Source organism: Oncorhynchus gorbuscha, unplaced genomic scaffold (genome assembly GCF_021184085.1).
Source record: "Oncorhynchus gorbuscha isolate QuinsamMale2020 ecotype Even-year unplaced genomic scaffold, OgorEven_v1.0 Un_scaffold_2710, whole genome shotgun sequence".
Taxonomy (NCBI): domain Eukaryota; kingdom Metazoa; phylum Chordata; class Actinopteri; order Salmoniformes; family Salmonidae; genus Oncorhynchus; species Oncorhynchus gorbuscha.
Genome location: NW_025747145.1, coordinates 19,940 through 47,500, shown reverse-complemented (window position 1 = coordinate 47,500; position 27,561 = coordinate 19,940). Strand labels below are relative to the sequence as shown.

At 48.2% G+C, this 27,561-nt stretch overlaps 1 protein-coding gene across 1 annotated transcript in view; it reads left to right on the top strand.

The window, feature by feature from the left end:
- The window catches only part of LOC124026379 (lysosome-associated membrane glycoprotein 1-like), a 40,368-nt gene extending 14,366 nt beyond the window's left edge, over nucleotides 1-26,002 (top strand). The window contains exons 4-9 of the mRNA XM_046339402.1: nucleotides 6,727-6,888; nucleotides 11,064-11,272; nucleotides 11,353-11,478; nucleotides 11,638-11,704; nucleotides 15,935-16,102; nucleotides 24,767-26,002. Coding sequence (XP_046195358.1) covers nucleotides 6,727-6,888; nucleotides 11,064-11,272; nucleotides 11,353-11,478; nucleotides 11,638-11,704; nucleotides 15,935-16,102; nucleotides 24,767-24,906 — 872 coding nt within the window. The 3' untranslated portion in view covers nucleotides 24,907-26,002. The remainder of the gene's footprint in view (nucleotides 1-6,726; nucleotides 6,889-11,063; nucleotides 11,273-11,352; nucleotides 11,479-11,637; nucleotides 11,705-15,934; nucleotides 16,103-24,766) is intronic.
- The last annotated feature ends 1,559 nt before the right edge of the window (nucleotides 26,003-27,561 follow it).

Sequence of the window (27,561 nt, the reverse complement as noted above, 5' to 3'; positions counted from 1 at the left end):
ATAATCAAAGTTCAAATCATAGCAGTCATTATTAACAATTCACATTACACAATATGTTTGAAGCGTGCGCTCCAAGCCGCGCTCCGCGGTGATAACTATAAACAATAACTGAATGGCCCACTCTCCCGATCACCACAGATCATTCAGATGAAAGGTAAGAGTCGGTGGACTTACGTGGATTCATGGACGCACAGAACTTCTGGATCAGATGGATTTAGGGAAGAGAAAGCAGCGAGATCAGGCGATGGCAATTTCCTCCTTTTATAGAGTTGAGATCTGTAGGACATTTCCACCTGACCTAATTAAAGCGCCCCTGGCCCAGCTGAGTAAATGGCAATTAATTAAAGGAGTATTCCACCAACTCCATGGGCCTTTTCTACAGCCACCCCGGAAATTTGTTAATTTCCACATTCCTCAAAAAGGCTCATTGCTCCCCATCCTCTGTGATCAGATGGGAGAGGAATCAGTCGGGCAACTGGCCGGATATATGTCCGGTTCTTCACCTGGATTTCCACTGATCTAACATGACCATCGGTCCCAGGCATGGTCTTAGTTATACGGCCCACCGGCCAGGAGGCTCGAGGCAGCTGAGGGTCCACCATCATTACTACTTGGCCAGTTTCCAGGCTGGCCATTTCTCTCCGCCATTTCCTCTGTGCTGTAGACTTGGTAGGTAATCCCGAATGAATCGGGCCCAAAATGGTCAGCTAAGATTTGGCTGTGTCGCCACCGGCGTCTGCCTACGAGGTTGGTATCAGCATACATGGCTTGAGGAAGTGACGCATCTCGGCGTCCCATCAAAAGCATATTCGGTGTAACCGGATCGGGGTCAGCGATGTCTGCAGAGAGATATCCCAAGGGTTTGGAGTTCAGAATCCCTTCCACCTCTATCAGGACAGTCCTCAAGACAGTTTCAGTGACAGTTTGGTCCCCTAGTACGACTCGTAAGGCCGTCTTTACAGATTTGATCTCTCGCTCCCATGTTCCTCCAAAATGAGGAGCGCCTGGAGGGTTAAATTTGAATGAGATTTGTTGGTCCATCAGCTGATCCTGGAGGCTGGGTTCCATGGCTTGGAAGGCTTCCTCCAACCTGGCTTCTCCTGCCTTGAAGTTCGTACCTCTGTCAGCCAGGATCTCGTAGGGTTTCCCCCGTCGGGAGATAAACCGCCGTAGGGCCATGAGGAAGGCTTCCGTATCCAAACTCTCCAGTAGGTCCAGGTGGACACATCTGGTTGTCATATACTTGAATAGAATGCCCCAGCGCTTTTCCACACGACGACCTAACTTGATCATCAAGGAGCCGAAGCAATCTACTCCTGTTGACCAGAAGGGTGGTTTAAGGAGGCGCAAGCGAGCAGGGGGTAAATCTGCCATTTTGGGCACCGTAGCTCCGGCCCGCCATCTCTGACATTCTACGCAGGCGTATTGGTGCTTACGAATGGCTCCTCGTCCTCCAATTATCCAGTACTTCCGCCTCATCTCCCCATAGACCCTCTCTGGCCCTGGGTGGAGTAGCCGCTCATCATAACTCTTGATGAGGAGCCTGGTAAGAGGGTGTCTGGAGTCAAGGATAATTGGGTGGATAGCATCTGGGTCCAAAACCTCCGCTTGGCGCAGCCTCCCTCCGACTCTGATCACTCCAAGGATTGGATCATATTCTGGGGCAAGAGAGAGAAGACGGCTGCCCTTAGCCACTTCCCTACCGGCTTTCAGAGCTTTTAACTCCTCAGGGAAGCTAACTGCTTGTGCTTGCTGGAGGAGTAGTGTCTCTGCCGCGAGGGAGGTAGGTATAGAAGCCACCCCATCTGAGGTCTGGTTTGTGGCGGTGATCAGATCCGGCAGTGTTTGGGATTGTGTTAGGTCAGGGAGAGCAGTTGTTGGTTCCGTAGAAATGCTGTAGCATTGGGCAGACTTCCTTAACTCATGAGCTTCAGTCGGTCGCGGAGGGGCCGCACGCCTGGGGGCTGTCGGCCACTCGTTCTCTGGTTGGGACAAGAATGGTGGTCCCAAGCTCCAGCGATGGGGTTTAGCCAATTCCTTAAGGGTTTTACCTCTAGTAATATTATCAGCAGGATTGTTTATGCTATCAACATACCTCCAGTCCTGGACTTCTGTTAGGTCTTGGATTTCCGCAATGCGAGTCCCGACAAACACCTTATACCTGCAGGACTCCGACTTGAGCCATGTCAATACAGTGGTCGAATCACTCCAGTAGATGATCCTTTGGATTGGCAAGGTGAGCTCGGCTCGCAAGGTAGAGGCCAACTGGGCTCCGGAAAGGGCAGCACCGAGTTCCAGCCTAGGCATTGACAACTGCTTCTTGGGTGCGACCCTGGACCTGGCCATGACAAAGGAGACATGGGTGTAGCCTGCCTCCATAAGGTTATGAATCTCTCGGTTATGAACTTCTGCAAGCTCAGGATTCTTCACCAGGCGTCGCTCTGTTCCACGCAGTAGTGGGAGTACAGCCCGTGTCGTGGTTGCCAGAGGAGGATGGTTGGGCACCCGTAGCAGTGGGGTTGCATACCTGCGAACTCCATCCATTTCAGTGGTGGTGGTGCTCTTCTCCAGGAGGTCTAATGCATAGGAGTCATTTTTCGAGCGAGTGACCTCCTGTAGCTTCCGGTTGGAGAAGGTGTCCATCTTCCATAGCATCTCAACATTCCGAAGGAGGTCAGTGGCTGCATCTGGATTGCTTCTGGTGAAGAGGACTTGCTGTGACTGTACAGCTTGGGTGGAGAGAAGTAGATGGGATGGACCTTGCACAGCCCAACCCAAGGATGTATGGACAGCAATGGGTCCTCCTTCTGGTCCAGCTCGTATAGGCTCAGTCGGGGTGACGAGATGTGGGTGGTCTGACCCAATCAGGATAAGTGGTGCTACTCTGGCCAGGTTAGGAAGAGGCAATCCTCGTAGATGAGGATATTGTTTCTGTAGAACACTTACCGGGCAGGAGTGCTCTGCGAGATTCAAGCCATCTGCCGTGAAGGCATTGGTGATGTTATAGGCCACGTCCCTGTTTCCTGAAGGTGAAATGCTAAAGGTTACAGCAGAGCCTTTCATTTGGATAACATGTCGCACCGTTCTGAGATTAAGGGTCTCGGGGGTCCCTTCCAGGTTAAGCTGACGGGTGGCCGCTGTGAGAATGATTGTTCTTTCTGACCCATCATCTAGAATGGCGAATGTATCAATGCTTCTCCCTTCACTTTGCAGAGTGACCTTGACCACCTTCAACATGACCCTTGGAGATCGGTTCTGCTGGTCGAGATACAGCTCCTTTGCAGCTCCTACCATGAGCATACTCTGCTCCTTCTTTGCTTGGGGAAATAGATCATGCAACACGGTGAGATGGATTTCTTTACAGCGGTTGCAGGGTTTCCTCAATGTGCAGGTCTCCACCTTATGGCTACGGGCACACTTGTAGCATCGCTCGCCTGAAGTGATCCAGGCCTTCAATTGAGTTTGAGTGAGCTTTTTACTCTGGGGCATGAGCCAAGGAAGTGCCCCTTACTATTGCAATATGGGCAGTAAGGCTGGAATTTGATGTTCTTGCTCTTGAGAGGGGTCTTCTTCCCGGGTTCCTCCCTGGCCTCACTATTTAAGTACATGGTAGTGGGATTTGGTCTTTTCTGTCCCTGCTGGCGTTCAAACTCCTTCCTTCCCCCTGTGGCTATGGCGGAGATTGTGGCCTGGTGAGCGATGCTCTTCGCCTTTGCCTTCACCTCCAACCATGTGGCCAGGTCTCTGAGAGCATAGGTGCTTCTCGAGCCCTCTTTCAGGATGCCCTTATTCAAACAATGTTCAATGAAACTGTCTCTGAGGTACACTGGAAGTTTGCTGAGAAGCCTGTCCACGTGGGAGCCACATTTTAGCTCGTTCCCGTCTTCTCCTTCAACGGATTGGAGCATAGAGGTCAGGGATTGGACAGCCAGGGAGAATTCTTGGAAGGCAGCATGGTCTCCCATTTTAATTGGAGACGTGTTCAGGATGTTGTTTAGTTCATTCTGGACTAGCTGACGTGGCTCACCATATCTTGCCTTCAGGGCCTGGAGAGCTGTCGTGTATGGTGTTGCGGAATGCATAAAGGATTGGGCCAGCCTGTATGCACTTGGAAACCGCAAATGATCCATTAGTACTTGGTATTTGTAGCGTTCTGACAGATGACTGTGAATACCCAGTAGACTCTCCAATGCCATTTCCAAAAGGACAAATTCACTCTCCTTTCCATTTTCAAAGTATGGCAGTTTGGGTCTGGGAATTCCATAGGCTGAGGCTACTAGAAGTTTCATAATGTTGGCTCCCTCTTCTGGTTGCGTGAAGGATAAACCCGGGACTTCTGATGAGCCCACTGTGGCCTCATTGGGCCGGTCACCTACTGTCCCAGACCCACCATTTGTGGCAGCCGGAATTGGGCGAGAGCCCTCCGACCTGTTTGAGGACTGGCCTGGCCCTGGATGAAAGGAACGATTTGCCTTGGTTGGTAATTGGCGGAAAGGCGAAGGAGTGATGCTTTGTCCAGATGGAGGAATGCTAACTTGTGTCACTGGCATAGAGGGCGTTGGCGGAGCGGCCCGTCTCCCGTGCTCCGTGTTGGCTGTTGACCCCGGAGCCTCCGAGGACTGTGTGCCATGCTGTACCAGAGGGGCAGATTGGGAAAGAAAGGCAGACAGTTCAGGTCCATGTGGAGGGGTGGTCAGGTCAACTCCCTGTTCGTTCCTCTCCAGGAAGGATGAGACCATCCGTGCCTCCTCTAATTCCCTTCTGGCTTGACGGTGCCGTCGCTGCTGTGCCAGGTCCTTGGCAATGAATTCCCTTTCCTGTAGAGCTCTACGGGCCTGCACATCCAATTGGTGACATCGTTCGTCAGCCTGTCGTTCCTCCTCAATCTGACGCTCAATTTCCTCCAAAGCTAATAGTTTCATCCTCTCTTGTAGGACAGCGTTCTGTGAATTGCTGAGGGCTAGTGAATGGCGGCTGCCATGGCCACTTCCAAAGGGGTATCCACTGGTCGAACTCCCACTCCGTCTAGAGTGCTTCGACGATTTCCCATTAGTTAAGGGGTGAGCGGAGCCTGCCTCTGGAAGCTGGTCGACCTGTGCAGTGGGAGTTACCTCTTCCATAGGTTCCTCACGTAGACCACTTTCCTGCTCCAAAGCAGTTTCCGGTCCTTTGCTCAGAGGGGATGGTTGATGGCTGAAACATACAGTTGATCCATCAACTCTTTGAGCTCTGGTGGGCTTGCCCTTTGATGTCGGAACCTCGACCACATAGTCCTTAAGATAACCAGGTGCTTGCCTGGTTCTTCTGGTGCTCCTGGTAGTTGAGGATGAAGCCTTTGTTGCTTTAGGCTTAGCTCCTGGATATTTCCTTTGTTCCAAGACCTTTCCCTCAGCTGCTCTCTCCTCCTCTCTTCTTCCTTCCAGTGGAGACAATTCTTCCCTCTCCGCCTCCATTTCCTTTTCACCTGTCTTTGGTTGAGTCATCATCCGGCTCAAAGGACCATTGAAAGATTAGTGGAATCTGTGTGGGTTGCTGGACAGGTAGGATGACTGACAGTGAAGGTGAACAGGTGGTCACGTGTCAGGTGACAGAGGAATGTATGAGACTGAGGCAGGAATTCCTTTAACCATAAAGTGGTATATTTACTGGTAGTCTGTGCTGCATCACAAAGGAAACAAATAACATGTATACAATCAAATTCATAATCAAAGTTCAAATCATAGCAGTCATTATTAACAATTCACATTACACAATATGTTTGAAGCGTGCGCTCCAAGCCGCGCTCCGCGGTGATAACTATAAACAATAACTGAATGGCCCACTCTCCCGATCACCACAGATCATTCAGATGAAAGGTAAGAGTCGGTGGACTTACGTGGATTCATGGACGCACAGAACTTCTGGATCAGATGGATTTAGGGAAGAGAAAGCAGCGAGATCAGGCGATGGCAATTTCCTCCTTTTATAGAGTTGAGATCTGTAGGACATTTCCACCTGACCTAATTAAAGCGCCCCTGGCCCAGCTGAGTAAATGGCAATTAATTAAAGGAGTATTCCACCAACTCCATGGGCCTTTTCTACACATACTAACACACGGAGTCATACTAACACACGGAGTCATACTAACACACGGAGTCATACTAACACACGGAGTCATACTAACACACGGAGTCATGCTAACACACGGAGTCATGCTAACACACGGAGTCATGCTAACACACGGAGTCATGCTAACACACGGAGTCATGCTAACACACGGAGTCATGCTAACACACGGAGTCATGCTAACACACGGAGTCATGCTAACACACGGAGTCATGCTAACACACGGAGTCATGCTAACACACGGAGTCATGCTAACACACGGAGTCATGCTAACACACGGAGTCATGCTAACACACGGAGTCATGCTAACACACGGAGTCATGCTAACACACGGAGTCATGCTAACACACGGAGTCATGCTAACACACGGAGTCATGCTAACACACGGAGTCATGCTAACACACGGAGTCATGCTAACACACGGAGTCATGCTAACACACGGAGTCATGCTACACACACACTCATACTAACACATGGAGTCATGCTACACACACACTCATACTAACACATGGAGTCATGCTAACACATGGAGTCATACTAACACATGGAGTCACGCTTCACACACACAGAATGGATTATTATTTGATTTCTGACCAATGTGTCTTGTCTGTTTTTCGACAGATGTGGTAACTGTGGAGACGACCTCTGTAGGGATGGTTGCTAGGGTCAACACCACCTACAGATGTATCAGCGCCTCCCCTGTCATTGTGGGAGGAGCCACCGTCACCTTCTCAAACGTCACGATGGAGGCCTACATGACAGGAGACGATCTGAGCCCCAACGGTACAGCCACCAACACCTGGGCTGAGCCCCCAATCTCACCCTTTCTCTAGATAGTGCACTACTTTGGACCGGGACTCATTTGGGACGCACACTTATTGTCCACCACTGACCATTAACAACTGTTTACTGACCGTCAACCATTAACAACTGTTTACTGACCGTCAACCATTAACATCTGTTTACTGACCGTCAACCATTAACATCTGTTTACTGACCGTCAACCATCAACAACTGTTTACTGACCGTCAACCATCAACAACTGTTTACTGACCGTCAACCATCAACAACTGTTTACTGACCGTCAACCATCAACAACTGTTTACTGACCGTCAACCATCAACAACTGTTTACTGACCGTCAACCATCAACAACTGTTTACTGACCGTCAACCATCAACAACTGTTTACTGACCGTCGACCATCAACAACTGTTTACTGACCGTCAACCATCAACAACTGTTTACTGACCGTCAACCATCAACAACTGTTTACTGACCGTCAACCATCAACAACTGTTTACTGACCGTCAACCATCAACAACTGTTTACTGACCGTCAACCATCAACAACTGTTTACTGACCGTCAACCATCAACAACTGTTTACTGACCGTCAACCATCAACAACTGTTTACTGACCGTCAACCATCAACAACTGTTTACTGACCGTCAACCATCAACAACTGTTTACTGACCGCCAACCATCAACAACTGTTTACTGACCGTCAACCATCAACAACTGTTTACTGACCGTCAACCATCAACAACTGTTTACTGACCGTCAACCATCAACAACTGTTTACTGACCGTCAACCATCAACAACTGTTTACTGACCGTCAACCATCAACAACTGTTTACTGACCGTCAACCATCAACAACTGTTTACTGACCGTCAACCATCAACAACTGTTTACTGACCGTCGACCATCAACAACTGTTTACTGACCGTCGACCATCAACAACTGTTGACTGACCGTCGACCATCAACAACTGTTGACTGACCGTCGACCATCAACAACTGTTGACTGACCGTCGACCATCAACAACTGTTGACTGACCGTCGACCATCAACAACTGTTGACTGACCGTCGACCATCAACAACTGTTGACTGACCGTCGACCATCAACAACTGTTGACTGACCGTCGACCATCAACAACTGTTGACTGACCGTCGACCATCAACAACTGTTGACTGACCGTCGACCATCAACAACTGTTTACTGACCGTCGACCATCAACAACTGTTTACTGACCGTCGACCATTAACAACTGTTTACTGACCGTCGACCATTAACAACTGTTTACTGACCGTCGACCAACTGTTTACTGACCGTCGACCATCAACAACTGTTTACTGACCGTCGACCATCAACAACTGTTTACTGACCATCAACAACTGTTTACTGACCATCAACAACTGTTTACTGACCATCAACAACTGTTTACTGACCATCAACAACTGTTTACTGACCGTCAACCATCAACAACTGTTTACTGACCGTCGACAACTGTTTACTGACCGTCAACCATTAACAACTGTTTACTGACCGTCGACCATCAACAACTGTTTACTGACCGTCGACCATCAACAACTGTTTACTGACCGTCGACCATCAACTGTTTACTGACCGTCAACCATCAACAACTGTTTACTGACCGTCGACCATCAACAACTGTTTACTGACCGTCGACCATCAACAACTGTTTACTGACCGTCGACCATTAACAACTGTTTACTGACCGTCGACCATCAACAACTGTTTACTGACCGTCGACCATCAACAACTGTTTACTGACCGTCGACCATCAACAACTGTTTACTGACCGTCGACCATCAACTGTTTACTGACCGTCAACCATCAACTGTTTACTGACCGTCAACCATCAACTGTTTACTGACCGTCAACCATCAACAACTGTTTACTGACCGTCAACCATCAACAACTGTTTACTGACCGTCGACCATCAACAACTGTTTACTGACCGTCGACCATTAACAACTGTTTACTGACCGTCAACCATTAACAACTGTTTACTGACCGTCAACCATTAACAACTGTTTACTGACCGTCAACCATCAACAACTGTTTACTGACCATCAACACTTTGGTTATTCCTTTACATGTTTGACTTTGACCACTTAACTTATTGTGTTTAATTTAACAGTATGAGGGAATTGACCCGTGTTGTGTGAGGTCTGAACAGTATGAGGGTAATGACCCGTGTTGTGTGAGGTCTGAACAGTATGAGGGTAATGACCCGTGTTGTGTTGTGTGATAGCTGGTCTGAACAGTATGAGGGTATTGACCCGTGTTGTGTGATAGCTGGTCTGAACAGTATGAGGGTATTGACCCGTGTTGTGTGAGGTCTGAACAGTATGAGGGTAATGACCCGTGTTGTGTTGTGTGAGGTCTGAACAGTATGAGGGTAATGACCCGTGTTGTGTTGTGTGAGGTCTGAACAGTATGAGGGTATTGACCCGTGTTGTGTTGTGTGATAGCTGGTCTGAACAGTATGAGGGTATTGACCCGTGTTGTGTGATAGCTGGTCTGAACAGTATGAGGGTATTGACCCGTGTTGTGTGATAGCTGGTCTGAACAGTATGAGGGTATTGACCCGTGTTGTGTGATAGCTGGTCTGAACAGTATGAGGGTATTGACCCGTGTTGTGTTGTGTGATAGCTGGTCTGAACAGTATGAGGGTAATGACCCGTGTTGTGTTGTGTGATAGCTGGTCTGAACAGTATGAGGGTAATGACCCGTGTTGTGTTGTGTGATAGCTGGTCTGAACAGTATGAGGGTATTGACCCGTGTTGTGTTGTGTGATAGCTGGTCTGAACAGTATGAGGGTATTGACCCGTGTTGTGTGATAGCTGGTCTGAACAGTATGAGGGTATTGACCCGTGTTGTGTTGTGTGATAGCTGGTCTGAACAGTATGAGGGTATTGACCCGTGTTGTGTTGTGTGATAGCTGGTCTGAACAGTATGAGGGTATTGACCCGTGTTGTGTTGTGTGATAGCTGGTCTGAACAGTATGATGGTAATGACCCGTGTTGTGTTGTGTGATAGCTGGTCTGAACAGTATGAGGGTATTGACCCGTGTTGTGTGATAGCTGGTCTGAACAGTATGAGGGTAATGACCCGTGTTGTGTTGTGTGATAGCTGGTCTGAACAGTATGAGGGTATTGATCCGTGTTGTGTGAGGTCTGAACAGTATGAGGGTAATGACCCGTGTTGTGTGAAAGCTGGTCTGAACAGTATGAGGGTATTGACCCGTGTTGTGTGATAGCTGGTCTGAACAGTATGAGGGTATTGACCCGTGTTGTGTTGTGTGATAGCTGGTCTGAACAGTATGAGGGTATTGACCCGTGTTGTGTTGTGTGATAGCTGGTCTGAACAGTATGAGGGTATTGACCCGTGTTGTGTTGTGTGAAAGCTGGTCTGAACAGTATGAGGGTATTGACCCGTGTTGTGTGACAGCTGGTCTGAACAGTATGAGGGTATTGACCCGTGTTGTGTTGTGTGATAGCTGGTCTGAACAGTATGAGGGTATTGACCCGTGTTGTGTGATAGCTGGTCTGAACAGTATGAGGGTATTGACCCGTGTTGTGTTGTGTGATAGCTGGTCTGAACAGTCTGAGGGTATTGACCCGTGTTGTGTTGTGTGATAGCTGGTCTGAACAGTATGAGGGTAATGACCCGTGTTGTGTTGTGTGATAGCTGGTCTGAACAGTATGAGGGTATTGACCCGTGTTGTGTGATAGCTGGTCTGAACAGTATGAGGGTATTGACCCGTGTTGTGTTGTGTGATAGCTGGTCTGAACAGTATGAGGGTATTGACCCGTGTTGTGTGACAGCTGGTCTGAACAGTATGAGGGTATTGACCCGTGTTGTGTTGTGTGATAGCTGGTCTGAACAGTATGAGGGTATTGACCCGTGTTGTGTTGTGTGATAGCTGGTCTGAACAGTATGAGGGTAATGACCCGTGTTGTGTTGTGTGATAGCTGGTCTGAACAGTATGAGGGTATTGACCCGTGTTGTGTGATAGCTGGTCTGAACAGTATGAGGGTATTGACCCGTGTTGTGTTGTGTGATAGCTGGTCTGAACAGTATGAGGGTATTGACCCGTGTTGTGTTGTGTGATAGCTGGTCTGAACCGTCTGTTCTGTTCTTCCCAGAGAGTGTGTGTACTGCAGACCAGAGCTTCACCACAGCCCCGCCTCCATCCCCCTCCACCACCACAGCAGCCCCCGCCCCCATCCCCACCCCCCCTGGAACACCTAACCAGGGCAGCTACTCTGTCTCCAATAGCAACGGGACCGTCTGTCTGCTGGCCCGCATGGCACTGCAGCTCAACATCTCCCACTTCTCTGCCTCACAGAATAAGGTAACACACACACACACACACACACACACACACTGTCCCAGTAACACACAATAACCTATCCCTCTCCTCTTCATTGACAGACTATCCAGGAAGTAGTAAACCTGCTGCCCAATCAGACGACCAGCTCAGGATCATGTGACCCCACAAGCGCCACCCTGGTGCTGACACAGGGCAGTGCCACCAACCTCAGCTTCCTGTTTACTCTGGTGACATCATCACTCTACCGTTTACCTGTCTCAGTCTTTTGCACTTTTGTCTGTCTGTCTGCGTCCCTGTCTGTTTACCTGTCTGCCTGACTGGTTATCAGTCTGTCTGTCTGTCAATTCTCTCTCCTCTGTGGCTGATGTTGTTTCTTGTCTTTCCAGAACACCACGTCTAACAGGTACCACCTGACTGGTCTGTCTGTGGTAGCAGCTTGGTCTGATATGACAGGTTAGTGTTTCCTCTTATCAATAGTGTCCATATAGACCAAATAGTACCAGTATGTTACACTGATCGGTCTCTTCAGGACTGAGATTATATGTACTACCACTCACCTTTACCACCACTCACCTTTACCACCACCACTCACCTTTACTACCACTCACCTTTACCACCACCACTCACCTTTACCACCACCACTCACCTTTACCACCACCACTCACCTTTACTACCACCACTCACCTTTACCACCACTCACCTTTACCACCACCACTCACCTTTACCACCACTCACCTTTACTACCACCACTCACCTTTACCACCACTCACCTTTACCACCACCACCACTCACCTTTACCACCACTCACCTTTACCACCACCACCACTCACCTTTACTACCACTCACCTTTACCACCACCACCACTCACCTTTACCACCACCACCACTCACCTTTACTACCACTCACCTTTACCACCACTCACCTTTACCACCACCACTCACCATTACCACCACCACTCACCATTACCCTCACCATTACCACCACCACCACTCACCTTTACCACCACCACTCACCTTTACCACCACCACCACTCACCTTTACCACCACTCACCTTTACTACCACCACTCACCTTTACTACCACCACTCACCTTTACCACCACCACTCACCTTTACCACCACCACTCACCTTTACCACCACCACTCACCTTTACCACCACCACTCACCTTTACTACCACTCACCTTTACTACCACCACTCACCATTACCACCACCACCACTCACCTTTACCACCACCACCACTCACCTTTACCACCACCACCACTCACCTTTACCACCACCACTCACCTTTACCACCACCACTCACCATTACCACCACTCACCATTACCACCACCACCACCACTCACCATTACCACCACCACCACCACTCACCATTACCACCACCACTCACCTTTACCACCACCACCACTCACCTTTACCACCACCACCACTCACCTTTACCACCACCACTCACCTTTACCACCACCACTCACCTTTACCACCACCACTCACCTTTACTACCACTCACCTTTACCACCACCACTCACCTTTACCACCACCACTCACCTTTACCACCACCACTCACCTTTACTACCACTCACCTTTACCACCACCACTCACCTTTACCACCACCACTCACCATTACCACCACCACCACTCACCTTTACCACCACCACCACTCACCTTTACCACCACCACCACTCACCTTTACCACCACCACCACTCACCATTACCACCACCACTCACCTTTACCACCACCACTCACCATTACCACCACCACCACCACTCACCATTACCACCACCACCACCACTCACCATTACCACCACCACTCACCTTTACCACCACTCACCATTACCACCACCACCACTCACCTTTACCACCACCCACCATTACCACCACCACCACTCACCTTTACCACCACTCACCATTACCACCACCACCACCACTCACCTTTACTACCACTCACCTTTACTACCACCACTCACCTTTACCACCACCACTCACCTTTACCACCACTACTCACCATTACCACCACTCACCTTTACCACCACCACTCACCTTTACCACCACCACTCACCATTACCACCACTCACCATTACCACCACTCACCATTACCACCACTCACCATTACCACCACCACCACTCACCTTTACCACCACCACCACTCACCTTTACCACCACCACCACTCACCTTTACCACCACCACCACTCACCATTACCACCACCACCACCACTCACCATTACCACCACCACCACTCACCTTTACCACCACCACCACCACTCACCTTTACTACCACTCACCTTTACCACCACCACTCACCATTACCACCACTCACCATTACCACCACTCACCATTACCACCACTCACCATTACCACCACCACCACTCACCTTTACCACCACCACCACTCACCATTACCACCACCACCACCACTCACCATTACCACCACCACCACTCACCTTTACCACCACCACCACCACTCACCTTTACTACCACTCACCTTTACCACCACCACTCACCATTACCACCACTCACCATTACCACCACTCACCATTACCACCACTCACCATTACCACCACCACCACTCACCTTTACCACCACCACCACTCACCATTACCACCACCACCACCACTCACCTTTACCACCACCACTCACCTTTACCACCACCACTCACCTTTACCACCACCACTCACCTTTACCACCACCACCACTCACCTTTACCACCACCACCACTCACCTTTACCACCACTCACCATTACCACCACTCACCATTACCACCACCACCACTCACCATTACCACCACCACCACTCACCATTACCACCACCACCACTCACCATTACCACCACCACCACTCACCATTACCACCACCACCACTCACCATTACCACCACCACCACTCACCATTACCACCACCACCACTCACCATTACCACCATTACCACCACCACCACCACTCACCATTACCACCATTACCACCATTACCACCACTCACCTTTACCACCACTCACCATTACCACCACTCACCATTACCACCACCACCACTCACCATTACCACCACCACCACTCACCTTTACCACCACCACCACTCACCATTACCACCACCACCACTCACCATTACCACCACCACCACTCACCATTACCACCACCACCACTCACCATTACCACCACCACCACTCACCATTACCACCACCACCACTCACCATTACCACCACCACCACTCACCATTACCACCACTCACCTTTACCACCACCACCACTCACCATTACCACCACCACCACCACCACCACCACTCACCTTTACCACCACCACTCACCTTTACCACCACCACTCACCTTTACCACCACCACTCACCTTTACCACCACCACTCACCTTTACCACCACCACCACTCACCTTTACCACCACTCACCATTACCACCACTCACCATTACCACCACCACCACTCACCATTACCACCACCACCACTCACCATTACCACCACCACCACTCACCATTACCACCATTACCACCACCACCACCACCACTCACCATTACCACCACTCACCATTACCACCACTCACCTTTACCACCACTCACCATTACCACCACTCACCTTTACCACCACCACCACTCACCTTTACCACCACCACCATTACCACCACCACCACTCACCATTACCACCACCACCACTCACCATTACCACCACCACCACTCACCATTACCACCACTCACCATTACCACCACCACCACTCACCATTACCACCACCACTCACCATTACCACCACCACCACTCACCATTACCACCACCACCACTCACCATTACCACCACCACTCACCATTACCACCACCACCACTCACCTTTACCACCACCACCACTCACCATTACCACCACTCACCATTACCACCACCACCACTCACCATTACCACCACCACCACCACTCACCTTTACCACCACCACCACTCACCATTACCACCACTCACCATTACCACCACCACCACTCACCATTACCACCACTCACCTTTACCACCACCACCACTCACCTTTACCACCACTCACCATTACCACCACCACCACTCACCTTTACCACCACTCACCATTACCACCACCACCACTCACCTTTACCACCACCACCACTCACCTTTACCACCACTCACCTTTACCACTCACCATTACCACCACCACCACTCACCATTACCCTCACCATTACCACCACCACCACTCACCATTACCACCACCACCACTCACCATTACCACCACCACCACTCACCATTACCACCACCACCACTCACCATTACCACCACCACCACTCACCATTACCACCACTCACCACTCACCATTACCACCACTCACCATTACCACCACCACCACTCACCATTACCACCACCACCACTCACCATTACCACCACCACCACTCACCATTACCACCACCACTCACCATTACCACCACCACCACCACTCACCATTACCACCACCACTCACCATTACCACCACCACCACCACTCACCTTTACCACCACCACCACTCACCATTACCACCACTCACCACTCACCATTACCACCACTCACCATTACCACCACCACCACTCCCTGTCTCTTTCTCTGTCTCTCTCTGTCTCTCTCTGTCTCTCTCTCTCTCTCTGTTGAATAATTACTGTTCCATAACAATGTCTGGATCTCTGTTCACCTCTACCTCTCTACACTTCCTCTCTCTCGCTCCCTCCCTCCAGCCCCGTTCAACACCAGTAACAGTAGTCTGGACTACCTGCGTGGCTCCCTGGGGCGTAGCTACATGTGTAGTTCAGAACAGACTCTGGCTGTAGACCAGAACTTTTCCCTCAACACCTTCCACCTGCAGGTCCAGCCCTTCGGCATCACCAGAGGACAGTTTGCACAAGGTACCGGATATGATCTAATCTAGCGTTCTCCCTCTCTACCCTTTCATATGATCTATCCATCTCCCCTCTCTCTACACTTTCATATGATCTATCAGTCTCCTCTCCTCTCTCTACCCTTTCATATGATCTATCAGTCTCCTCTCCTCTCTCTACCCTTTCATATGATCTATCAGTCTCCTCTCCTCTCTCTACCCTTTCATATGATCTATCAGTCTCCTCTCCTCTCTCTACCCTTTCATATGATCTATCAGTCTCCTCTCCTCTCTCTACCCTTTCATATGATCTATCAGTCTCCTCTCCTCTCTCTACCCTTTCATATGATCTATCAGTCTCCTCTCCTCTCTCTACCCTTTCATATGATCTATCAGTCTCCTCTCCTCTCTCTACCCTTTCATATGATCTATCAGTCTCCTCTCCTCTCTCTACCCTTTCATATGATCTATCAGTCTCCTCTCCTCTCTCTACCCTTTCATATGATCTATCAGTCTCCTCTCCTCTCTCTACCCTTTCATATGATCTATCAGTCTCCTCTCCTCTCTCTACCCTTTCATATGATCTATCAGTCTCCTCTCCTCTCTCTACCCTTTCATATGATCTATCAGTCTCCTCTCCTCTCTCTACCCTTTCATATGATCTATCAGTCTCCTCTCCTCTCTCTACCCTTTCATATGATCTATCAGTCTCCTCTCCTCTCTCTACCCTTTCATATGATCTATCAGTCTCCTCTCCTCTCTCTACCCTTTCATATGATCTATCAGTCTCCTCTCCTCTCTCTACCCTTTCATATGATCTATCAGTCTCCTCTCCTCTCTACCCTTTCATATGATCTATCAGTCTCCTCTCTCTCTCTACCCTTTCATATGATCTATCAGTCTCCTCTCCTCTCTCTACCCTTTCATATGATCTATCAGTCTCCTCTCCTCTCTCTACCCTTTCATATGATCTATCAGTCTCCTCTCCTCTCTCTACCCTTTCATATGATCTATCAGTCTCCTCTCCTCTCTACCCTTTCATATGATCTATCAGTCTCCTCTCCTCTCTCTACCCTTTCATATGATCTATCAGTCTCCTCTCCTCTCTCTACCCTTTCATATGATCTATCAGTCTCCTCTCCTCTCTCTACCCTTTCATATGATCTATCAGTCTCCTCTCCTCTCTCTACCCTTTCATATGATCTATCAGTCTCCTCTCCTCTCTCTACCCTTTCATATGATCTATCAGTCTCCTCTCCTCTCTCTACCCTTTCATATGATCTATCAGTCTCCTCTCCTCTCTCTACCCTTTCATATGATCTATCAGTCTCCTCTCCTCTCTCTACCCTTTCATATGATCTATCAGTCTCCTCTCCTCTCTCTACCCTTTCATATGATCTATCAGTCTCCTCTCCTCTCTCTACCCTTTCATATGATCTATCAGTCTCCTCTCCTCTCTCTACCCTTTCATATGATCTATCAGTCTCCTCTCCTCTCTCTACCCTTTCATATGATCTATCAGTCTCCTCTCCTCTCTCTACCCTTTCATATGATCTATCAGTCTCCTCTCCTCTCTCTACCCTTTCATATGATCTATCAGTCTCCTCTCCTCTCTCTACCCTTTCATATGATCTATCAGTCTCCTCTCCTCTCTCTACCCTATCATATGATCTATCAGTCTCCTCTCCTCTCTCTACCCTTTCATATGATCTATCAGTCTCCTCTCCTCTCTCTACCCTTTCATATGATCTATCAGTCTCCTCTCCTCTCTCTACCCTTTCATATGATCTATCAGTCTCCTCTCCTCTCTCTACCCTTTCATATGATCTATCAGTCTCCTCTCCTCTCTCTACCCTTTCATATGATCTATCAGTCTCCTCTCCTCTCTCTACCCTTTCATATGATCTATCAGTCTCCTCTCCTCTCTCTACCCTTTCATATGATCTATCAGTCTCCTCTCCTCTCTCTACCCTTTCATATGATCTATCAGTCTCCTCTCCTCTCTCTACCCTTTCATATGATCTATCAGTCTCCTCTCCTCTCTCTACCCTTTCATATGATCTATCAGTCTCCTCTCCTCTCTCTACCCTTTCATATGATCTATCAGTCTCCTCTCCTCTCTCTACCCTTTCATATGATCTATCAGTCTCCTCTCCTCTCTCTACCCTTTCATATGATCTATCAGTCTCCTCTCCTCTCTCTACCCTTTCATATGATCTATCAGTCTCCTCTCCTCTCTCTACCCTTTCATATGATCTATCAGTCTCCTCTCCTCTCTCTACCCTTTCATATGATCTATCAGTCTCCTCTCCTCTCTCTACCCTTTCATATGATCTATCAGTCTCCTCTCCTCTCTACCCTTTCATATGATCTATCAGTCTCCTCTCCTCTCTCTACCCTTTCATATGATCTATCAGTCTCCTCTCCTCTCTCTACCCTTTCATATGATCTATCAGTCTCCTCTCCTCTCTCTACCCTTTCATATGATCTATCAGTCTCCTCTCCTCTCTCTACCCTTTCATATGATCTATCCGTCTCCTCTCCTCTCTCTACCCTTTCATATGATCTATCCGTCTCCTCTCCTCTCTCTACCCTTTCATATGATCTATCCGTCTCCTCTCCTCTCTCTACCCTTTCATATGATCTATCCGTCTCCTCTCCTCTCTACCCTTTCATATGATCTATCCGTCTCCCTCTCCTCTCTCTACCCTTTCATATGATCTATCCGTCTCCTCTCCTCTCTCTACCCTTTCATATGATCTATCCGTCTCCTCTCCTCTCTCTACCCTTTCATATGATCTATCCGTCTCCTCTCCTCTCTACCCTTTCATATGATCTATCCGTCTCCTCTCCTCTCTCTACCCTTTCATATGATCTATCCGTCTCCTCTCCTCTCTCTACCCTTTCATATGATCTATCCGTCTCCTCTCCTCTCTCTACCCTTTCATATGATCTATCCGTCTCCTCTCCTCTCTCTACCCTTTCATATGATCTATCCGTCTCCTCTCCTCTCTCTACCCTTTCATATGATCTATCCGTCTCTTCTCCTCTCTCTACCCTTTCATATGATCTATCCGTCTCTCTCCTCTCTCTACCCTTTCATATGATCTATCCGTCTCTCTCCTCTCTCTACCCTTTCATATGATCTATCCGTCTCTCTCCTCTCTCTACCCTTTCATATGATCTATCCGTCTCCTCTCCTCTCTCTACCCTTTCATATGATCTATCCGTCTCCTCTCCTCTCTCTACCCTTTCATATGATCTATCCGTCTCCTCTCCTCTCTCTACCCTTTCATATGATCTATCCGTCTCCTCTCCTCTCTCTACCCTTTCATATGATCTATCCGTCTCTCTCCTCTCTCTACCCTTTCATATGATCTATCCGTCTCTCTCCTCTCTCTACCCTTTCATATGATCTATCAGTCTCCTCTCCTCTCTCTACCCTTTCATATGATCTATCAGTCTCCTCTCCTCTCTCTACCCTTTCATATGATCTATCAGTCTCCTCTCCTCTCTCTACCCTTTCATATGATCTATCAGTCTCCTCTCCTCTCTCTACCCTTTCATATGATCTATCAGTCTCCTCTCCTCTCTCTACCCTTTCATATGATCTATCCGTCTCTCCTCTCCTCTCTCTACCCTTTCATATGATCTATCCGTCTCTCCTCTCCTCTCTCTACCCTTTCATATGATCTATCCGTCTCTCCTCTCTCTACCCTTTCATATGATCTATCCGTCTCCCCTCTCTCTACACTTTCATATGATCTATCCATCTCTCCCCTCTCTCTACACTTTCATATGATCTATCCATCTCTCCCCTCTCTACACTTTCATATGATCTATCCATCTCCCCTCTCTACACTTTCATATGATCTATCCATCTCTCCCTCTCTCTACACTTTCATATGATCTATCCATCTCTCCCCTCTCTACACTTTCATATGATCTATCCATCTCTCCCCTCTCTACACTTTCATATGATCTATCCATCTCTCCCCTCTCTCTACACTTTCATATGATCTATCCATCTCTCCCCTCTCTCTACACTTTCATATGATCTATCCATCTCTCCCCTCTCTCTACACTTTCATATGATCTATCCATCTCCTCTCTCTCTCTACACTTTCATATGATCTATCCATCTCTCCCCTCTCTCTACACTTTCATATGATCTATCCATCTCTCCCCTCTCTACACTTTCATATGATCTATCCATCTCCTCTCTCTCTCTACACTTTCATATGATCTATCCATCTCTCCCCTCTCTACACTTTCATATGATCTATCCATCTCCTCTCTCTACACTTTCATATGATCTATCCATCTCCCCTCTCTCTACCCTTTCATATGATCTATCCATCTCCCCTCTCTCTACCCTTTCATATGATCTATCAGTCTCCTCTCCTCTCTCTACCCTTTCATATGATCTATCAGTCTCCTCCCCTCTCTCTACCCTTTCATATGATCTATCCATCTCCCCTCTCTCTACCCTTTCATATGATCTATCCATCTCCCCTCTCTCTACCCTTTCATATGATCTATCCATCTCCCCTCTCTCTACCCTTTCATATGATCTATCCATCTCCCCTCTCTCTACCCTTTCATATGATCTATCCATCTCCCTCTCTACACTTTCATATGATCTATCCATCTCCCCTCTCTACACTTTCATATGATCTATCCATCTCCCTCACACTTTCATATGATCTATCCATCTCTCCTCTCTCTACACTTTCATATGATCTATCCATCTCCCTCTCTCTACACTTTCATATGATCTATCCATCTCCCCTCTCTCTACACTTTCATATGATCTATCCATCTCCCCTCTCTCTACACTTTCATATGATCTATCCATCTCCCCTCTCTCTACACTTTCATATGATCTATCCATCTCTCCTCTCTCTACACTTTCATATGATCTATCCATCTCCCCTCTCTCTACACTTTCATATGATCTATCCATCTCCCCTCTCTCTACACTTTCATATGATCTATCCATCTCTCCCTCTCTCTACACTTTCATATGATCTATCCATCTCTCCCCTCTCTCTACACTTTCATATGATCTATCCATCTCTCTCTCTCTCTACACTTTCATATGATCTATCCATCTCTCCTCTCTCTACACTTTCATATGATCTATCCATCTCCTCTCTCTACACTTTCATATGATCTATCCATCTCCCCTCTCTCTACCCTTTCATATGATCTATCCATCTCCCTCTCTCTCTACCCCATTTCATATGATCTATCAGTCTCCTCTCCTCTCTCTACCCTTTCATATGATCTATCAGTCTCCTCCCCTCTCTCTACCCTTTCATATGATCTATCCATCTCCCCTCTCTCTACCCTTTCATATGATCTATCCATCTCCCCTCTCTCTACCCTTTCATATGATCTATCCATCTCCCCTCTCTCTACCCTTTCATATGATCTATCCATCTCCCCTCTCTCTACCCTTTCATATGATCTATCCATCTCCCCTCTCTACACTTTCATATGATCTATCCATCTCCCCTCTCTCTACACTTTCATATGATCTATCCATCTCCCCTCTCTCTACACTTTCATATGATCTATCCATCTCTCCTCTCTCTACACTTTCATATGATCTATCCATCTCCCCTCTCTCTACACTTTCATATGATCTATCCATCTCCCCTCTCTCTACACTTTCATATGATCTATCCATCTCCCCTCTCTCTACACTTTCATATGATCTATCCATCTCCCCTCTCTCTACCCTTTCATATGATCTATCCATCTCCCCTCTCTCTACCCTTTCATATGATCTATCCATCTCTCCTCTCTCTCTCTCTACCCTTTCATATGATCTATCCATCTCCCCTCTCTCTCTCTCTACCCTTTCATATGATCTATCCATCTCCCCTCTCTCTACCCTTTCATATGATCTATCCATCTCTCCTCTCTCTCTCTACCCTTTCATATGATCTATCCATCTCCCCTCTCCTCTCTCTACACTTTCATATGATCTATCCATCTCCCCTCTCTCTCTCTACCCTTTCATATGATCTATCCATCTCTCCCCTCTCTCTACACTTTCATATGATCTATCCATCTCTCCCCTCTCTACACTTTCATATGATCTATCCATCTCCCCTCTCTCTCTACCCTTTCATATTTACATTTACATTACATTTACATTTACATTTAAGTCATTTAGCAGACGCTCTTATCCAGAGCGACTTACAAATTGGTGCATTCACCTTATGACATCCAGTGGGACAGTCACTTAACAATAGTGCATCTAAAACTTAGGGGGGGTGGGGTGAGAGGGATTACTTAACCTATCCTAGGTATTCCTTAAAGAGGTGGGGTTTCAGGTGTCTCCGGAAGGTGGTGATTGACTCCGCTGTCCTGGCGTCGTGAGGGAGTTTGTTCCACCATTGGGGGGCCAGGGCAGCGAACAGTTTTGACTGGGCTGAGCGGGAGCTGTACTTCCTCAGTGGTAGGGAGGCGAGCAGGCCAGAGGTGGATGAACGCAGTGCCCTTGTTTGGGTGTAGGGCCTGATCAGAGCCTGGAGGTACTGAGGTGCCGTTCCCCTCACAGCTCCGTAGGCAAGCACCATGGTCTTGTAGCGGATGCGAGCTTCAACTGGAAGCCAGTGGAGAGAACGGAGGAGCGGGGTGACGTGAGAGAACTTGGGAAGGTTGAACACCAGACGGGCTGCGGCGTTCTGGATGAGTTGAAGGGGTTTAATGGCACAGGCAGGGAGCCCAGCCAACAGCGAGTTGCAGTAATCCAGACGGGAGATGACAAGTGCCTGGATTAGGACCTGCGCCGCTTCCTGTGTGAGGCAGGGTCGTACTCTGCGGATGTTGTAGAGCATGAACCTACAGGAACGGGCCACCGCCTTGATGTTAGTTGAGAACGACAGGGTGTTGTCCAGGATCACGCCAAGGTTCTTGGCGCTCTGGGAGGAGGACACAATGGAGTTGTCAACCGTGATGGCGAGATCATGGAACGGGCAGTCCTTCCCCGGGAGGAAGAGCAGCTCCGTCTTGCCGAGGTTCAGCTTGAGGTGGTGATCCGTCATCCACACTGATATGTCTGCCAGACATGCAGAGATGCGATTCGCCACCTGGTCATCAGAAGGGGGAAAGGGGGAAAGGAGAAGATTAATTGTGTGTCGTCTGCATAGCAATGATAGGAGAGACCATGTGAGGTTATGACAGAGCCAAGTGACTTGGTGTATAGCGAGAATAGGAGAGGGCCAAGAACAGAGCCCTGGGGGACACCAGTGGTGAGAGCGCGTGGTGAGGAGACAGATTCTCGCCACGCCACCTGGTAGGAGCGACCTGTCAGGTAGGACGCAATCCAAGCGTGGGCCGCGCCGGAGATGCCCAACTCGGAGAGGGTGGAGAGGAGGATCTGATGGTTCACAGTATCGAAGGCAGCCGATAGATCTAGAAGGATGAGAGCAGAGGATGATATATGATCATATGATCTATCCATCTCCTCTCTCTCTCTACCCTTTCATATGATCTATCCATCTCCTCTCTCTCTCTACCCTTTCATATGATCTATCCATCTCCCCTCTCTCTACACTTTCATATGACTTTCATATGATCTATCCATCTCTCCTCTCTCTACACTTTCATATGATCTATCCATCTCTCCTCTCTCTACACTTTCATATGATCTATCCATCTCCCCTCTCTCTACACTTTCATATGATCTATCCATCTCCCCTCTCTCTACACTTTCATATGACTTTCATATGATCTATCCATCTCCACTCTCTACACTTTCATATGATCTATCCATCTCTCCCCTCTCTCTACACTTTCATATGATCTATCCATCTCCCCTCTCTCTACACTTTCATATGATCTATCCATCTCTCCCCTCTCTACACTTTCATATGATCTATCCATCTCCTCTCTCTACACTTTCATATGATCTATCCATCTCCCCTCTCTCTACACTTTCATATGATCTATCCATCTCCTCTCTACACTTTCATATGATCTATCCATCTCCCCTCTCTCTCTACCCTTAGTCAATGTGTCCTTGATTAGAAGTTCTGTAGTTTATTTAATAATGTCTGGTGTACAGAGAATCAGGCTAGTTTCTAGTGCACTGCAACAGACACTATCATTCATGTACAACGACGCTTCAAGTCGACTTCCCAACGTCATCAGTGATGTCATCACTCAGAGGAGAAAAGTGCAAAGTCATAGAATCCAAATCTTGTTCTAAAATAAATGTTTATTCCAGTTAAGATGAGCTTCAGTCAGCAACATGAATCTCACATGAGCTACATCTGTTTTTCTTCCTCTCCCTCCTCATCCCTCCTCTCCCTCCGCACCCCCCCTCTCCCTCCGCACCCCCCCTCTCCCTCCGCACCCCCTCTCCCTCCGCACCCCCTCTCCCTCCGCACCCCCTCTCCTCCGCACCCCCTCTCCCTCCGCACCCCCTCTCCCTCCGCATCCCCCTCTCCCTCCGCATCCCCCTCTCCCTCCGCATCCCCTCTCCCTCCGCATCCCCCTCTCCCTCCGCATCCCCCTCTCCCTCCTCATCCCCCCACTCCCTCCGCATCCCCCACTCCTCCGCATCCCCCACTCCTCCTCATCCCCCTCTCCCTCCTCATCCCTCCGCATCCCCCCTCTCCCTCCGCATCCCCCTCTCCCTCCACATCCCCCTCCCTCCTCATCCTCCCTCTAGCGGAGGAGTGTCAGTTGGATCAGGACAGCATGTTGATTCCCATCGTCGTGGGAGCTGCTCTGGCCGGCCTGGTTCTCATCGTTCTCATCGCTTACCTCATCGGCAGGAAGAGGAGCCATGCTGGATACCAGACCATCTGAGAACACTGACACACAACCTTATGTGTATCAAACAGCACCCTATTCCCTATATAGTGCACTACTTTTGACCAGAGGTCTATGTGGATTCTGGTCAAACTTAGTGCACAATATAGGGAGTCTTTACAGGCAGACTGCAGAGAGCCGGACGCTCAACCAACCACTGCTACTAATGACTGACTGGACCATGTACAAACCAGGCCCTGTCTGCAGTGTGTCTGTGTCTGTCTGTGTATTGTTATTCACAGTAACTCATCCTCTGCTACCTACTAACAGACTAGTGCCTGGTCAAACCTACCTTCCCCCTCGTCTCTCTGTCTCTCGCCCATCTCTACTGCAGCTGGCTCAGTATACCCTTTTAGTTCTGTTATCATTTCATGTTTGACTTGGGTGGATTCTCGCTTTAAACGGAATTTCAAAGATTTTTTTTTTTTTTCAATTGCAGTTTTTTTTGTAAATGAAATGAATCCGATATTAAATGATATAGTATTGAACTCTTATGGAAGAGTGGGTCTTTCCTAGAAGCACGTTTTGTGATGGACTCAACAAGCTTCCCTTCCTTCCTCATCTCCTTTCCTTCAGGACCGCCATCTTTTCTATGACATCACTTTCGGGAGGTCTGAAGACTCCTGTGAGGGAACACAAAGGGAAACTTGAATGTCTAACACCTCCTCCTCTCTGGTCAGAAATACTGAGCGGATTATGTTGTAGGTCACAGGAGCATTTGAAAGGCCTTGTGGGGGGGAGAATTGTGTTTTGATGATGGAAGTGTTGAACTGGTGTGTAATATCGTTTAGCTCCTCCCCTTGAACTGGTGTGTAATATCATTTAGCTCCTCCCCTTGACCTGGTGTGTAATATTGTTTAGCTCCTCCCTTGATTGTGTTGACCTGGTGTGTAATATCGTTTAGCTCCTCCCCTCTCCCCCCATGAGATTGTGTTGACCTGGTGTGTAATATCGTTTAGCTCCTCCCCTCTCCCCCCATGAGATTGTGTTCATCCATTGTAGCGAGTTGATCGTTTTATTTTTTGTAGAGAATGTTTTGATCATTTTTCTATTATGCGTCTTGCTAAGGTTAATAAAAGACATCTGAAACACCTTTTCTTCTGCTTCCTGAGTCGAGAATAGATGGGGTTTGTAGTTCCCAGCACTAGAGATTTACAGGGACTACAAAAGTAGCATAAAGAACAGACTGGGGGGAGTCAGTTTAATTAATAATATCTGGTGTACAGAGAATCAGGCTAGTTTCTAGTGCACTGCAACAGACACGTACAACGACGCTTCAAGTCGACTTCCCAACGTCATCAGTGATGTCATCACTCAGAGGAGAAAAGTGCAAAGTCATAGAATCCAAATCTTGTTCTAAAATAAATGTTTATTCCAGTTAAGATTAGCTTCAGTCAGCAACATGAATCTCACATGAGTTACATCTCAATTGGCACCCTATTCCCTATTATAGTGCACTATTTTAGACCAGGGCCCTATTCCCTATGTAGTGCACTATTTTAGACCAGGGCCCTATTCCCTATATAGTGCACTACTTTTGTAGGGAATAGGGTGCAATTTGGGGGACACAATGGAATCCTCAGTTAGCAGGGTGTGAGTTAACATTACACTCCATCTAACTACATTCAGGTCTACATGAACTATCTAGCTACATGTGTACATGATCTATCTAGCTACATGTGTACATTCAGGTCTACATGAACTATCTAGCTACATGTGTACATGATCTATCTAGCTACATGTGTACATTCAGGTCTACATTAACTATCTAGCTACATGTGTACATTCAGGTCTACATGAACTATCTAGCTACATGTGTACATTCAGGTCTACATGAACTATCTAGCTACATGTAGACAATAACTATCTAGCTACATGTGTACATTCAGGTCTACATGAACTATCTAGCTACATGTGTACATGATCTATCTAGCTACATGTGTACATTCAGGTCTACATGAACTATCTAGCTACATGTAGACAATAACTATCTAGCTACATGTGTACATTCAGGTCTACATTAACCAATAGGTCCAGGGCTGGTTTCCCCCAATGCAGATCAACACCAACGCTGGACTAAAACTCATGTTGAATTCCTGCATCTCTACAGTGCAGCCGTCGTTTGATGAATGACACCCAGCGACGTCCCTCATTAAGACATCAGTCTGGTAACGTCCACTGCTGTCCGCGCGTCATTAAGACGACATCAGTCTGGTAACGTCCACTGCTGTCCGCGCGTCATTAAGACGACATCAGTCTGGTAACGTCCACTGCTGTCCGCGCGTCATTAAGACATCAGTCTGGTAACGTCCACTGCTGTCCGCGCGTCATTAAGACATCAGTCTGGTAACGTCCACTGCTGTCCGCGCGTCATTAAGACGACATCAGTCTGGTAACGTCCACTGCTGTCCGTGCGTCTCAGACGATCAGCGACGTCCCTCATTAAGAAGACATCAGTCTGGTAACGTCCACTGCTGTCCGCGCGTCATTAAGACGACATCAGTCTGGTAACGTCCACTGCTGTCCGCGCGTCATTAAGACGACATCAGTCTGGTAACGTCCACTGCTGTCCGTGCGTCTCAGACGATCAGCGACGTCCCTCATTAAGACGACATCAGTCTGGTAACGTCCTCTGCTGTCAGCGCGTCATTA